General features: G+C 42.2%; 1 protein-coding gene across 4 annotated transcripts in view; it reads right to left on the reverse strand.

Moving 5' to 3' along the window:
* Positions 1-13,959, reverse strand: part of DHRSX (dehydrogenase/reductase X-linked) — a 167,954-nt gene that overhangs the window by 45,858 nt on the left and 108,137 nt on the right. For all 4 annotated transcript variants that reach the window (XM_056327398.1, XM_056327397.1, XM_056327399.1 and 1 more), the window contains one exon: positions 1,279-1,486. In XM_056327398.1, coding sequence (XP_056183373.1) covers positions 1,279-1,486 — 208 coding nt within the window. The remainder of the gene's footprint in view (positions 1-1,278; positions 1,487-13,959) is intronic.

Genomic DNA, 13,959 nt, shown 5'->3' on the forward strand with positions numbered 1-13,959 from the left:
AAAGAGCCCAGCCCTCTAATTTCAGTCTTTGTTCCAAAATACAACCTCGGGCCAAGTGGCTCTGAACAGGTGCTGAAGTCCCTGTCAAAGGACAGGAACAGAATTTCACCATGGAAATGACACAAAACTCAGACTGGCTCTGTACAGGCAGAAACTCTCTGGAGCCCATCAGAAGACAGGTTCTGTTTGAGCCTGTTAGTAAGTGCACAGTTGCCGTACGCGACTGCATGGGGAAATTCTGAAATGTATCTATCTCAGTTATCCTGCCCATTCTTCAATTAACTAAACAACTCTGCATGGTTCCTGTGTGACACCAGAGATATTTATCCGCCTCATCCAATGTCTTCCTAACGTTAGAAATATTCCTCAGACATTCACCCACAGTTTCTCTAAACGAAAATAGTCACACAGAATACAGATACACATTTTAACCCATTTCACTGTTAAAAACACAGGATGGCTGTGGATCTCGGTAAGCTCTTGGGGAAGCGCAAGGGGTGACACAGACGAAAGCGGGAGCTCCAGTGTTTGCAGTGAATTGCCGGGCTGACTTGTGAGAGGGCAAGCACCACAGGGACAGGGGGCATGATGCTGCCCAGCGCTGGGAGGCAGGTGAGGGAAGCTGGAGAAGGTGGGGGACTGGGACAACAGGAGTAGCGCAGGACAAGGGAGAGGCCAGAGATGGAGGGAAGGGAGGACATTGTGCCAGGAGCTGCAGGCCAGTGGGCAGAGCTGCCAGGGAGGAAGGAGCGGCAGGCAGCGTGTGGGCTGGGCAAAGCTGTGAGGCAGCTGGGCAGGTGGGGCTAGTTGTCCTCCCAGAGCAAAGTCAGCAGCCCCATGCCCAGCGGGCAGGGAGCTTGCAGCCATAGGCATCCCTTTGCACCCATCTGAGGGCTGGGCGAGGGCCTCTACACATGCATTCACTTGAGGAAAAGGCCTATTAGCGTTCACCCAAGCCACTTTAAAACATCCCAGTTACTGAATCCAGGCTCTCCACCACAACCATCACTGCAGTAAAAGCATCAGAAAGGAAAGCGAGGCTTTCACGGTTCAGAATAAAAGACTTGGTGCACAAGCTTATAAATTATTTGTATCTTTGACTGAAGGCTGCAAGCTTTGTTCAAGCCTGAAAGATATTAAGCAATGGCTTGAGAATCGGCATTTTAAAAAAAAGGCAACAAAAAACCCCGCACATTCAGTATTCAGTAACAATTCTCTTGGAGTTTAATCTGCACACCCTTACTACAGATCAGTCAATACCAAAAAACAGATCAGTACCTGCTTTGTAAGTCGCTCAGGTGCAATTTGGCTACGTAATGGGTGGCTGATGAGACAGTGATGATCCTAGCATTGTGACTGTGCGTTCCTGATTGCTTCAGCGTGTCCAAGAGGAGGTTAGTCAACAGGAAGTGTCCCAAGTAGTTCAAGCCGAAGTGCTCCTCAAACCCATCCTCCGTCTTCCTTTCAGGGACCAGCATCACCCCAGCTAGAGGAGAAAGTAGAGGTAAAGCCTGTTGATTTATTTCAGAGAAGCAGCAAGCTAGAATGAGCATGGATCTCCTGCTGCAGAGTGTAAACATGGCATGTAGAGCAATGAGTGATTGGTGATGGCATCTGAAGTGTAAAGCAGACACTGATTGATTCCTGCAGAGAAAAATGTCAAAACCCCCACTTCAGTTCCTTTATCCAGAAAACAGGTAGACTGACTCCCTCCCTCCCTCCTTCCCTGCAGGACTGTGGGGATAAATGACTGCATTTGTGAAAAGTGTTTTGAAGACATTAAAAGTTGAGTTAACCCATTGCTGGCATGCCAGAATGCAATGCTGCAGATCCACAATAATAGTTAATCCATCTACAATAGGTGGGAGCTGGGTGATCCCAACAACATTCCCTCCATCAAAGAGCTCAGAGCAACGAAGACAAGACCAGGCTGAGCAGCAGACCTGCTCTCCCAGACGGCTTTCTGCTGAGTCCTGGCTGGAGTTTAAAGATCTGTTGAGTCTTCCTCTGAAATCTGCAACTTCTATCTCACTGGTGTGGTTGAGAAAAGATGTAGTAAATTTACCCAATATATCTTAATTACCGTGCTTACAAGCAGCTGCATCTTGAAATGAGTTTTTGAATGCTTATTTTGGCAATATTTTTGCATACATTTCTACAAACCACAATTTTCAAACTCATTGCCTAAAATAAGTATCCACATCCCTAACATGCAATGTTAGCATTGATTTCAGCATCTTGCAGAGAATCCTGAGCTCATGCATAAATTATATTGTGTACTGAGGCTGTGTGGGGGATAGCTATCCCTCTCAATTATAACGTGGAATTGCCTGTTGTAAATTATTCTTATTTTATTAAAATGTATTTATTGTACAAGTGGACCTCACCTTTGTAATTTAAATGTAGATGGATGTGGTTCACGGAGAATAATGTTGCAGGCCATTCATCTTCCCTCTACAACCCATGAATATGATACAGTAGAAAGGCCACCTCTGCTCACAGACATGAGAGAATGTCAGCTTGTTCCCTGTGCTACTTCACATGTCCATTAAAGTCTTTAACATCTCATTTCTTGATGTCAGCCCAATGATGGCATATTAAATGACCATTTTAAATTGCACATGCCACACATCTACACCACTCCTTCTCTGGGGGGTCCCGCCACCTGACAGTCCTGCTTTGTTACTGCTGCTTGGACTGAAGACGAGGCATTTTCAGGATCTTTTTAGCATGGCCAGCACCCATAGTGGTTCACTTATGGCTGCCTACTACTTAATGGAGCAACTGGAGAAGCAGCATGGGGGAAAGAGACGAGAAGATGACAGAGCAAACAAAAGGTTTGGGTGTAGCACAGCATACCTGCCTACCAAAAAGTTAAGACTGAACAGGAGAGATGCTTTCTGATGGTATGATGAAAGAAACACAACATAAATTACCAGATGGGGCTCTACAAAAGCTCTGATTGGTGTTTCTGTCCCTACAGCCACTATCCCAGATCCCTCAGAATGACAGGAAAACCCAGCTGCTGGGTGTGGTTTCTCTGCACGTCAAATCTCAGCTTTAACAATGGGAAGACACAAATTAGAGGGTGTATGGTCTGGTGTCCCATTGTATTCTCCTTCCTCAGCAGCACTTACTCTGATGTGCGATGCAGCTGCTCGCAGCTGGAAACAGATTTCCACTTCCTCTGTAGTTTGCACATTGGCATATAAATGACATTCAGAGCAGTGCCTGGGTCTCAGTGCTGGTATGAAGGTCATGGACAGACATAAACATGAGACAAGCCCTGCTGAAACCTTTTCTTGTTTTCCTGGGAAGAAGGAAAGGGCAGGAAGGACAAAAAAACCCAGTCTCCCAGACCAACTCTCAGCTTGCTACAGTGCAAGTTTTAGCAGTGAGAGATTAGCACGAGGTGTTGGAGGGCAGATGGGATGCAGATTGCTGCACCTCTGAGCACCAGGGCTGATACAAGGAAATGATCTGCATCTTTCTGAGGCCATGTCCTGCCCTCCACAGCTCTGACATGTGAAAAAGGCAGGAGGAAGCAGTTTTGAAGAGGTCTATTTGCAGCAACACTGGTAAAATGCAAGCCCAAGAGAAGGCAACCACATAAAGCAGCAGCCCTGGCACAGCAAAGCTGATGTGAACCCCAACTGCTGCTTCTGCATCTGCCAGGGCTGCTGCAGATCTCACTATAGGACCCCTCCATTCACACACACACTTCTGTTAGCTAAGTCAGATGGCAGGATGGAGGAATTTCTCTGGAGAGAAGTGCGGTAGATGGCTGCTAAAGCCATTCAACTTTGCATCATGACCAGCAGGTAAGCCCAGGGAGGCTGTCACTGCTCACATCAGCCCCAAGGATGCCTGTGCTACAACTGCCCCCTTGACCTCTGGAGAGGCATGGGATTTAAGGAGCACATAGAGGTGTTGCCCTCCACCCCAATTAGTCTCCACCATCTGTGCTGCATGTCCTGGAAGCAAAAAACAGATCCGGGCTCAGGTCAGGAGATGGGAAAAATTTTCACTCATACACTGCACAATTGTTAAGACAGACGTTCCTGAAAATTATTTTGCTCATTCTTCAGGAGCTTCCTCTGAGAAACTGTGGTAAAGCCTTTGAGCAGACACAATTGCTTCTGCTTGCATTTGTTGCTACTACAATTTCCTTTTTGTCTTCAAGAACTGGTCAAATAATATTAATCCAAAACACCTTTGAAAGACTTTTTTTTTTAAGGCTCTCATCTTTGAGGCAGTTCATAACAAGGCTATCAAAAAAATTTGCCCTGTAATCTGAGGGCAGTTTCTCTTATTTGAGGAGAAGCATTTTAACTCACTGAGAGCGAGCATGCAAAGGAATACCTGACAGGCAACTGAACCTGGCTGCTTCTCTAACAAAAGGGAAAACCTTGTAAGCGTAGCAGCAAGCTCTCTTTTTTAAATTATTAACTACCTAACATTCAGTAGATACTAAAAGTGGCATGCTATTGATTTTCTTTTGTCCAGAAACATCACCAGCTTTACTCAAGGGCCCCAAAGTAACTCAAAGAACAAAAGCTGCTTCTATTTTTAATTCTTTCCATTAACCCAATACTACTGAAACATTTAAAAATGCCTTTTGGGGTTTGTTTGTTTAGGTTGTTTTTTTTTTTACCTTACCTCTTCATTGTAAACTAAGAATGATGTTGGAATCTATACAACTCCGCATCTTTATGATTTTAATTATCAGTAGTAAGCTTCCTCAGTTTTTTTGGAGTGCATGTGAAATTTGGAGTGGCAGGACACAGAGCATTAATGTCAAACACCTCAGTTCTGATACAACTTTCTTACACTTTTTTCCCTCTGATTTAGCTAGATTGTTTCCAGAAGGTTTATTTTTAAAAAATGTCACTGATACCAGCATGGCATTAGGAAACAAATTAATAAGTAAGTTGCATTAGCTGTTATTGGAATATTCAGGCAAAAGACTGACAGTATGCATGCAGAAAACTGTCTAAACGGAACATCAATGTGTGATTTTCAAGAGCAGAAATAGAATAAGGAAAATATTTTGCTGCATAACTATGCTGAACAACTGTTCTTTTTACAGATAGATGAATATGTTCCAGTGTGCTGCAGTTACGCATTTATTGTTAATACCTTCAAATTATACACATCAGCTATTAAGAATAAAAAAATATATCCTTTTTTACTTTTATGACTAGTCAGTAGTCATATTTTTCCCTCAAAGAATGAATACACCTCAAGAGAACTGTCTTTGTAAACAGTCATTTATTATGATTTTCTAGAAAAGTTTGTAAAGAAACTCTTGGTTTGGGATCCATTAATGAATTAGTCTTATGTAATTTTAAGAGCATAATGGATCTGATACTGCACACTGCATTACCAAAAAGTTTATGACAGTTGTAAATATTACAGGCCAGGCATACCATATTTTTATTGTATAACATAGGAGAATTTGTACCATGCCTGCTTGTACTGCAGATCATGGTAAACATTGCTGTAATTCCTGTACCTCCCCCTGCAAAGACATCTTTCAGCTCCATTACAAAATATGTTTTAAGAGTTTGAAAAACACAAGTATTTCACTCATCTGACTTTATATACCATGAGCTACTTGGAGGGTTTTAAAGGTAGTTCTCTCAAACTCACTACAAAAGAAAGATTTTAAATCTCTTTTTCACATGCAGAACAAAATGTCATCCTTCCCAGCCAGGCTCACGGAAGAGGGTTCGGAGGCAGTGCCCCCACATGCAGGTCCTTTTATCCCCAGCAACCCAAAGACTGGGCAGACACAAAATGTCAGCCACGTACACTTACATGTAACACCTTCACAGCAGTAGATGAACCTATATAATCACATTCACCCAATTCTTGCTATTCACAAGGAAGAGACACATAGTGTACCAAAAAAGTTCCGGGAAAAATTAATAGAGACAGTAATTCTTTTCTCCATATAGGCTTTGTACTGGTTGGCATAGCTGGTTCATTTAGCAGTGTTTTCCATCGCATGAGTTACTTAACAGAGTGTCAAAATCACTCTGCTCTGCACACCTATACACCAAAAGATCTATGGGTGGATCCATCTATGTATAAAATAGTAGAGCCCACTTCTCTTCTGAATAGAGACAGCTACAGCGGAGTGAACATCTCTATAACTGTATAGCAGCATCCCCTGGCTAGGCTGCCTATAATAGATTGCTTGTTCCACTTCATTCAGTTGGGCTATGCTGCCCCAGAATATGCCTGTCCTGTGCATCTCCCCTGGCTAGTGAGCAATGAGAAGGTGCAATGCCTTATTAGAATTGTCCCCAGAAATGCCTACTGGAGACACAACTGCGTCCACGTAACTGCTTTTTACAGATATGCCTTGTCTGGGCTGCGGAGAGGTGAATTTACAGCACTGCTGCAAAACACTGCTTGCTGAGCTACATACGCATCCCAGAGCCCAGTGCTACTGGTATGCTGCACCTACTGGTATCCCAGTAAAGTGTTCTGACTCAAGACAGGATGACGCACAGAAGCTAGATTAACAGTATATAAAAGCTGAAAAGGCAAAAATCCAAACAGTTAAGAAGAAAAGCACAAAACCACAAATGAAGCTTAGTATGGCTCTCCAATGCTACGGTCTTGTTTTCTGTCTCCCCAGAGGGAGTTCAGGCTCTTGCACTGCCTAGTACCTTCTGCAGCTCTGTATATATGTATATGCAGGTTTCTAATGCAGTCTGAGAGGAAACTGAAGGAATTTTACCCCATGGCGTAATGATGACACCTCGATGACACGTAAAGTCCACACCAATGCATTTGACCCTTGGGGAGATGCAATGACATCTGCTGTCAGCCTGTCTGGTATCAGTGGCAGGTCAGTGTCCTCTGAATGGACCTTCCCTGGAGGCGACTGGCCACCACGGAAACAGGTTTGATAAAGAGCAGGGCAGCACCAGGACTCAGCCTTAGGCTGTAGAAGAGACCCATCTCCAGAGGGTTTGGTCTCTCTTGACTCTTTACTGAACAACTCCTCCACAGGAGTCTGCCTGAGCTTCTGCTCCAGCACTGAGCAAGTTCCCACTAGCTCCTGCCTCCCCGTTCCCTTGCAAGGGGCTCTGCACCACCCATTGCTCTTTTCACATGCTGGCTTTCTGACAACTCCCCCAGCTCTCTGTGCAGGCCAAAACGCAGAGCCCTGCTGAAGCTGAGGGCACCATGCTGCTCCGCAGCCAAAGCGCTGGGCTGCGCTCCCCTGCCTGCCTTACACCCAGCAGCCGGTGACCCAGCGCTGATCTTATCAAGGAACAGCATGTGCACGGGAAAGAGGGGAGAGGCTCAGCCCCAGACAGGCATATCAGCTTCATCTGCCTCTCTCCTTCCCTTCGAACAGTTTGTTCTGCCTTATTTTCTTACCCAGCCACTCTAGTTCCTTTGTGTCTGTATCTCACAGATCTCACCCTGCATCCTGCAGGCATCTGCCAGTCACACGTCTGGCTCGCCCTTCGCTCGCTCCTGAAGCTGGTTTCCTTATGGGGCCATGATCCATGTCTCTAAGGCTCCCACCAGCTTGCCCATTCCCTCTTCAGTGTCAACCAGTTGTGACACAGGGATAGCTGAGAATTAATTTTTACAAGTTATTTCAAACTTGGCAGCCAAACAGAAGAGAGAGGTTCCAATCACGTCCCCACCAGGAGGGATAATTTGCATCACTGTTAAACATCAGTAAACTCACAAAAAAGAGATCAGTCAAGAACTCCCTCACTGCAAGGAAGGGCTCAATCAGTTTGTGCACAGAAGAGACTGTAGTCCTTGAGAAAAGGATGCAATCCTCATGAAAAATAAGGTGTCTAAGCACTTGTAAACTCTGACTCAGACCTCTCCTGCAGTTCAGACATATCTAATGACCCTCTTCATCCTCACTACCCACCCCAGCTCCCTCCTCCCATACTTGCCCTCTTCTGAATTCCCTGATATTGAACAAGAACATACGCTACATTCATAGTTTGATTCCATTTAAAAGTCTTTCAGCCAGCAAGCTCAAATGTATAGCCATCAAGTTTTCCACCATCCTAATGATTCCCACCAGACAGTCCTGTTCTCCACCATCAGCTCCATCTTCTGCTTTCTCTCCCTTATAAAAGCCCATCCTTAACTGCCTCTCTTCTATTTCAGTTCTCCACAGCCAGGTTTCTTGTATAGATATACCTCTCTTGGGGGTTACGGTCTTGTCCCATCTCCATTCATACCAGACTTCTTCCCATTCCACACTACAGGTTTTGTCATTGTGCCTAAAAACACAAGGGCCAGCACTTCCAGAGAGATGTGGTCACTGGCCAACTGAGGTCACCAGCTACATCAGCTCACCACCCATGTCTGGCGAGACATTTAGGTTGTAAGTGTGCTGAAAACATGTCCCAGCTCCACAGTCATTTTCCAACTCTATGTCAAGGTAGAAGCTAGGCACCCATCACCTGCCATCCACCTCTCCCAACCCCATAGTCTGCTTTTCATGGCACAGAAACTTGTCACACAGATCACGGAGGACCCAGGCCCCTAGTCTGGACAGTGGAAAGACCAGAAGGAGCCTGATGTGAGCCACAGCTCAGAGGCAGCCACAGGGAGCAGACAGGATGCTGGTGTGAGCCTCAGTGACAGTGCATATGCCAGCACATAGTACTTCACACCACAGCTCAGCACTGTGATTCCAGCAGAAAGACCTGCTCAGTCTTGACTCAGGACATGCTTGGTACAGGCAAAATCTTTAGCAATAAAAAAGTAAAAGTTGCCTTTGAAACTGCAATGCTTACAGGCTTCTGACTTGACCCATCATGGGAATATTCCATGGGTGGCAAAAGATGCAACCGCCTCTGACAAAAAGCCAGTATCTTGCCGGCATTCCAGTCCCCATTCCAAACCATGATAACACCAGAGATTTTCTTATAGAAACTTGCCATCATTTTTTCAATTAAAGAAACCCTAAGATGTTTTTCTTATCATTGTTGGAAACAGATAAACTCTTTCATCTGGAATTACAAAAAACCAAATACAAATAAATTAGCCTAAGGCAAATACTTGGCAAAGAAACTCTTAGCCCGAACATTAAAAGTTTGGCTAACTAGTGAGGAACTGAAAATTGAGTAATGTCTACTGCTAGTGCTCCCAGACCCACCTATAATGCCCACAAGGGAGAAGTGGACTGTATTAGCTATGCAAAAGAAGATAAAGCGGTGCATATTTCCAGCAAAGACAAGCTCTTAGTTCATCAGTAGATGAAGAAAAAAAGAAGAAAAAAAATGAAAAAAATACAGACAATCCACATTCAAGGACTGTGAGAACAACCAAATCTTCACAGGTTGAACAGAAGACTGAACAGGCTGCAATATCGCCTTAAGAACAGACTAATTTTCTGATTCAGTGTCACACTGCTACATAGCAAACACAGAAAGCACAAGCTAGTTCCTTGGAAAATGTGTTGGTTAAAAAAAGAATATACAATCCATAACTGAGGTTTTGTTTTTACACTAAAATAAGTCAGAGCATTCATAATTGGGTCTGGCTGGAAAAAAAAAAAAGCTTCGTTTCCCAAAACCATGCTCAGTAGCTGTTTGTTTGAGTTGGCACAATGGTGAGTTATCCCACTCACAATCAGAAAATAGGAAAGTCAGTCACAGCTTTCAAACTCAATAGGAAGCTCTCTTAGAAGTAAAATACCTTGTTTTGCAATTTGTATAGAAAGTATTTTTACCTAAAAGGTATGAAAGGATTAGGTAAGAATAAAACATGGCTCACTCCAGCCTCTCAAAAAAGCCACTGGCAAATGTTCCACACACTTAAGTAGAACTGGTTGGGTTTCCTAATCCATCAGCTGAATTTTCTATCTGTCTTCCACTGATAAAACATTCACATTCAGGACATAAAAGCAAATGGGTCAAGAACCTGCAGCATGTGGAGCTTGAGATATTTCCCTTTTCACAAAGCATTTGATATCACAGACAGAGAAAAAGCTTTGGAAATAATCAGAAAGACAAAGATAGTATCAAAGAAAAGTCAGGATTTTCATGAATGAAATTCTTACAGTTTGAAAGTCAGATGTAGCCTAAAGTCACTCTTTTAACTTATTAGTTCTTCTAACAAAAAATAAACCTATCACAAGAAATTTTATATCTTTATATAGGATACATATTCTGGCAGACAACAATGCTATTGAAGTACAATAAAAGCTCTAGCTGATGAGCGCTGACAAAAGTCTGGGTGCTAGCTAGATGCTGGCATTGCACAACCTCGGTTCCTCTGAACAAGCTAGGTTGGATACCATCAGCAGTATCATGGTGCTCCGACTCATGTGCCCAGACAAGTTACTTCCAGCACCCAAGGCATATAACACCTGTGAAGAGCAGTGTGTGATCAGCCATCATCCCCATACTTTCCATCTCTTATAAAGATGACCTCTTCTGAAAAATCTAAGTATGCAGCACTAGTCTTCAAAAAATATGGCTCTGAGAGTATCTTCTCATTTTAGAACACATTAATGCTATGTGTTAGTGTCCTTCTGAATCTTCTAGTTTTCTGTCCTCCAAGGAATATTCATTTTAAGACAATCTCCTGCACCACCTCAAATTACCTTTTCCAGCACGAAACATCTCCAAAAGGCTCAGCTCTCCCATGATATCTAGTATTTATCATCCATTTATTACCCATGCATATGGGTAAAGGGTCACTTGCTCTTCTGCTTGTCCTCCCTCTTTTTCTCCCTGTTCTTCTATACCATTTAAATTTCAGCTTTGCTTACATACTGATCTACTTTGTTTTCAAGGAAGGATAAGGATGAAACATGATGCTGCAAGCAAGACACTGGAACAAGATTCATATGAGATATCAGATCCTGAGTTCAAGTTCACCACAGCCTTCATGCGTGGCTGGAGGAGAAGCATTATTTTTGATGAAATCCAAATTCCACTGGAGCCAACAGCAATCCTCCTCACTAACTTTCCCTCAAGGCCTTCTCCAGTGAATTTCCACTTATCTGGGGTTTCTCTCCTTTTCATCTTAAGAGTCTGTGTAGCCTGCAGCTGCTGCAGGGAGGGGAGCTGGCTCTTACCTAATCCAGTGAGACAGGATCTTTTCGTAGATCCCACTATGATATTGTAACTATTGTTAAACCTAAGTAATCAATCATGCCTGTGAATAGGCAACTGCCTATGAAATTGTTTGTATTTGATATATCCACTCGTTCCCACCCCTCAAATCTCTCACTTCTGAAGATCTCAGCCTGCAAATAATCAAACACAAGAATAATCTAATATGTGATCAACCATGACTGCATCCATGGGACTATGCAAATGGCTCCCTGCGAAGGGTTATGGTTGGACTGCACATGGCTGGACTGTGTGTAGGTAACACAAAGAAATGCATGTATTTCATATACCTACCTACTGACACAGCTTTTATTGTGCCCTAAAAACTAAAGAGGAAAGCTTACAGAGACTTCATTCTCTCAAAAGAATAAGGTTTCTCAGATGATCCACGACATACAAAATATGAACATCTGAATAAGCCAGCAGTTCAGAAATATTGATTTTAAATTGGCTTACATAGGCTTCAACCTGAAATATATTAACTGTAATCTGTCTACAACAGGCTAATAATATCCTGAAATTTCTTTTTCTGTGTGTGTGTGTGTGCATGCCAAAGGATATACTAAATGTCCTTGTCATTTTTTGCCCCTCCTTTCCTAACCTGTAGCCCAAATCATAAACCACTCAATGTACTGCAACAGAGAAGGAAGTTGGTGTTCCATTGCGAACTTGTGCTTGTTTGGTATCCATAGGTATTCTGTTATCATCAAAGATGTGATTTTGGTGTTAGCTCTTTTGGTTTTAACATCATTAAGTACTGTAAACAATGTATAAGTAAAAACATTACAAGGTGCTGATAAGCATTACTAAAGCACAGAGAAAATGACTGAGTCAGTGACTCTCTGGCATGGAACAGTGACTACTGCTTGTGGAATTTTATGAAGTGTTTTACTACCTGTCCCTTTTGCAACCACAGGAAGATAGTAGATTTTCTAATGTGCCTTTACAGCAATACCATTTTAATGAAAGTATAAAATAATTACACTAGTGTACATGCTGTAATTTGCTAAATGCTTTTCAGCTGTACAAAGACACAGTTCTTTTCAAAAATAAAACAAAAAACTTGGCAGCCAATTGCTAGTTAGTGGACTAGAAGACATATTCTTCTGACCTTCTGTCAGATTAAGTTTTCTAAACTGCCTGTACTGCATCCATCTTTCTGTGGCTCATAGTTCATCTATGTAGCATACTACCCACCCACCCCCCCACACACAGAGAATTTTTTTTTCTGTGTCATAGCATTTTTCTTTTTAGCACTAGCATTATATTTAAAAAAAAATGTTTATGTAATACTCTATTTGCATCTTTAATATGTTTTGTTTATTTCAAAAGCCAAGAGCTGAGCATGCACATTACCGATGCAGAAAGCATAGCAATGGAACAACAGGCCTTTATTTGTCAGCTGAAATAATGCGTGCATTCAACCAAATTTTTCCTTTTAAATTAGAAATTAGAAAGTTAAATGTATATGCTAAAATCAGCTATAACAAAAAAAGAGGAGGTGACTGTAGTCCCCTAATCTCCATTTTGAATGCCCTATATGTTCACGTAAGACTTCTTAAAGTGTCTGAATTCATTGGATACGTAAACCTTACCGAATTTTTGTGGGACCTAGGCACCTAACTCTAGAAGAATACGTGAAACTGAGGATTTTAGTTTAATTTAATTTCCAGCTGCATCCTTGAGCTAGGCAAGTGATGGAGAGAAAGTGATGGAGATACATTTTTTAAAAAAATCACCAGTGACCCAGAAAACTGCTGGATTTCATAACAATCTTGGGTCAGACATTGATTATTTACCTAGTACAGTAATTCATGCCAAATCATCTGTCTTTAATAATATTTCAATGTTAATTTCATAGTTTGTACTATTGTATAACGTTAGAACTTTCCTCAACTCATCCTGAAATGTTTGACTTTTTGATAAGTTCACACAAGCCCAAAACAAATATCATATGATTTCACATACATACAGGATACATATTCATTGAGATAAGATGTGGAATGATCACTAATGCATAGACATGATTATATAAATCAATTTAAAAGATTTTGATTTAAAGTAATTAAATAATACTAACATAGTGTGCAAAAATGCCATGTAACAGTTCTTGGCATTTTTACAGTAAATGTAATAAAAGGGTACAGTCCTTGACAATAAAACACTTGGTTCTATGAAGATAGAGCAGAAAATTCTTATTAGGTTGCTGATGGTCTGATGCAGCAGAAGTCATGGGACCCACGCGAAGTCTGATTTCCAAAACCTAATGGAGACTTTCCATTAGCCCAAACAGACTTTGGGTCAGACTCAAAAGCATATGACTGCTCACAAATGCATTGTTCAGATTCCTGGCCCACAGGCTCTTCCCTATATGCTAGAAAATAAAAATATCTCATCATATCAAGAATACCACAGCTTCAAGATCTATAAGAAATAAGAAAGTACTAGGTGATACTAAGAAACCTACTATTCTAGATGCATACACTGAGACATAAGAAAATCAGCCATGTCATTTTGAGATGTCCTGCAACACATCTAATGGTCATGCAAAATGCCTTCCTATTGACAAAGGACTTTTCTGACAGAAAGCATACACACTCACTGACAACATGCCCAACAACTCATTCCCATCAGACATTTAAATATTGCAAGCATTGCCCTCTTCCAGGCACACAAGATTGTGTCCAGGGTATCACATCACGAAGGCAGTGGAGCTGGCCACAGTGATGAGGCTTTTTAGTGAGTAATGCCTCTAACCCTGCAGTCCACGATGGACTTAACCTTCCTCTTTAGTGCATTGCATTACAGTGAAAGCAGTGACCAAAAAAAAAAAAAA

This window comes from Falco biarmicus, chromosome 2 (assembly GCF_023638135.1).
Source record: "Falco biarmicus isolate bFalBia1 chromosome 2, bFalBia1.pri, whole genome shotgun sequence".
NCBI classification, from domain to species: Eukaryota; Metazoa; Chordata; class Aves; order Falconiformes; family Falconidae; genus Falco; species Falco biarmicus.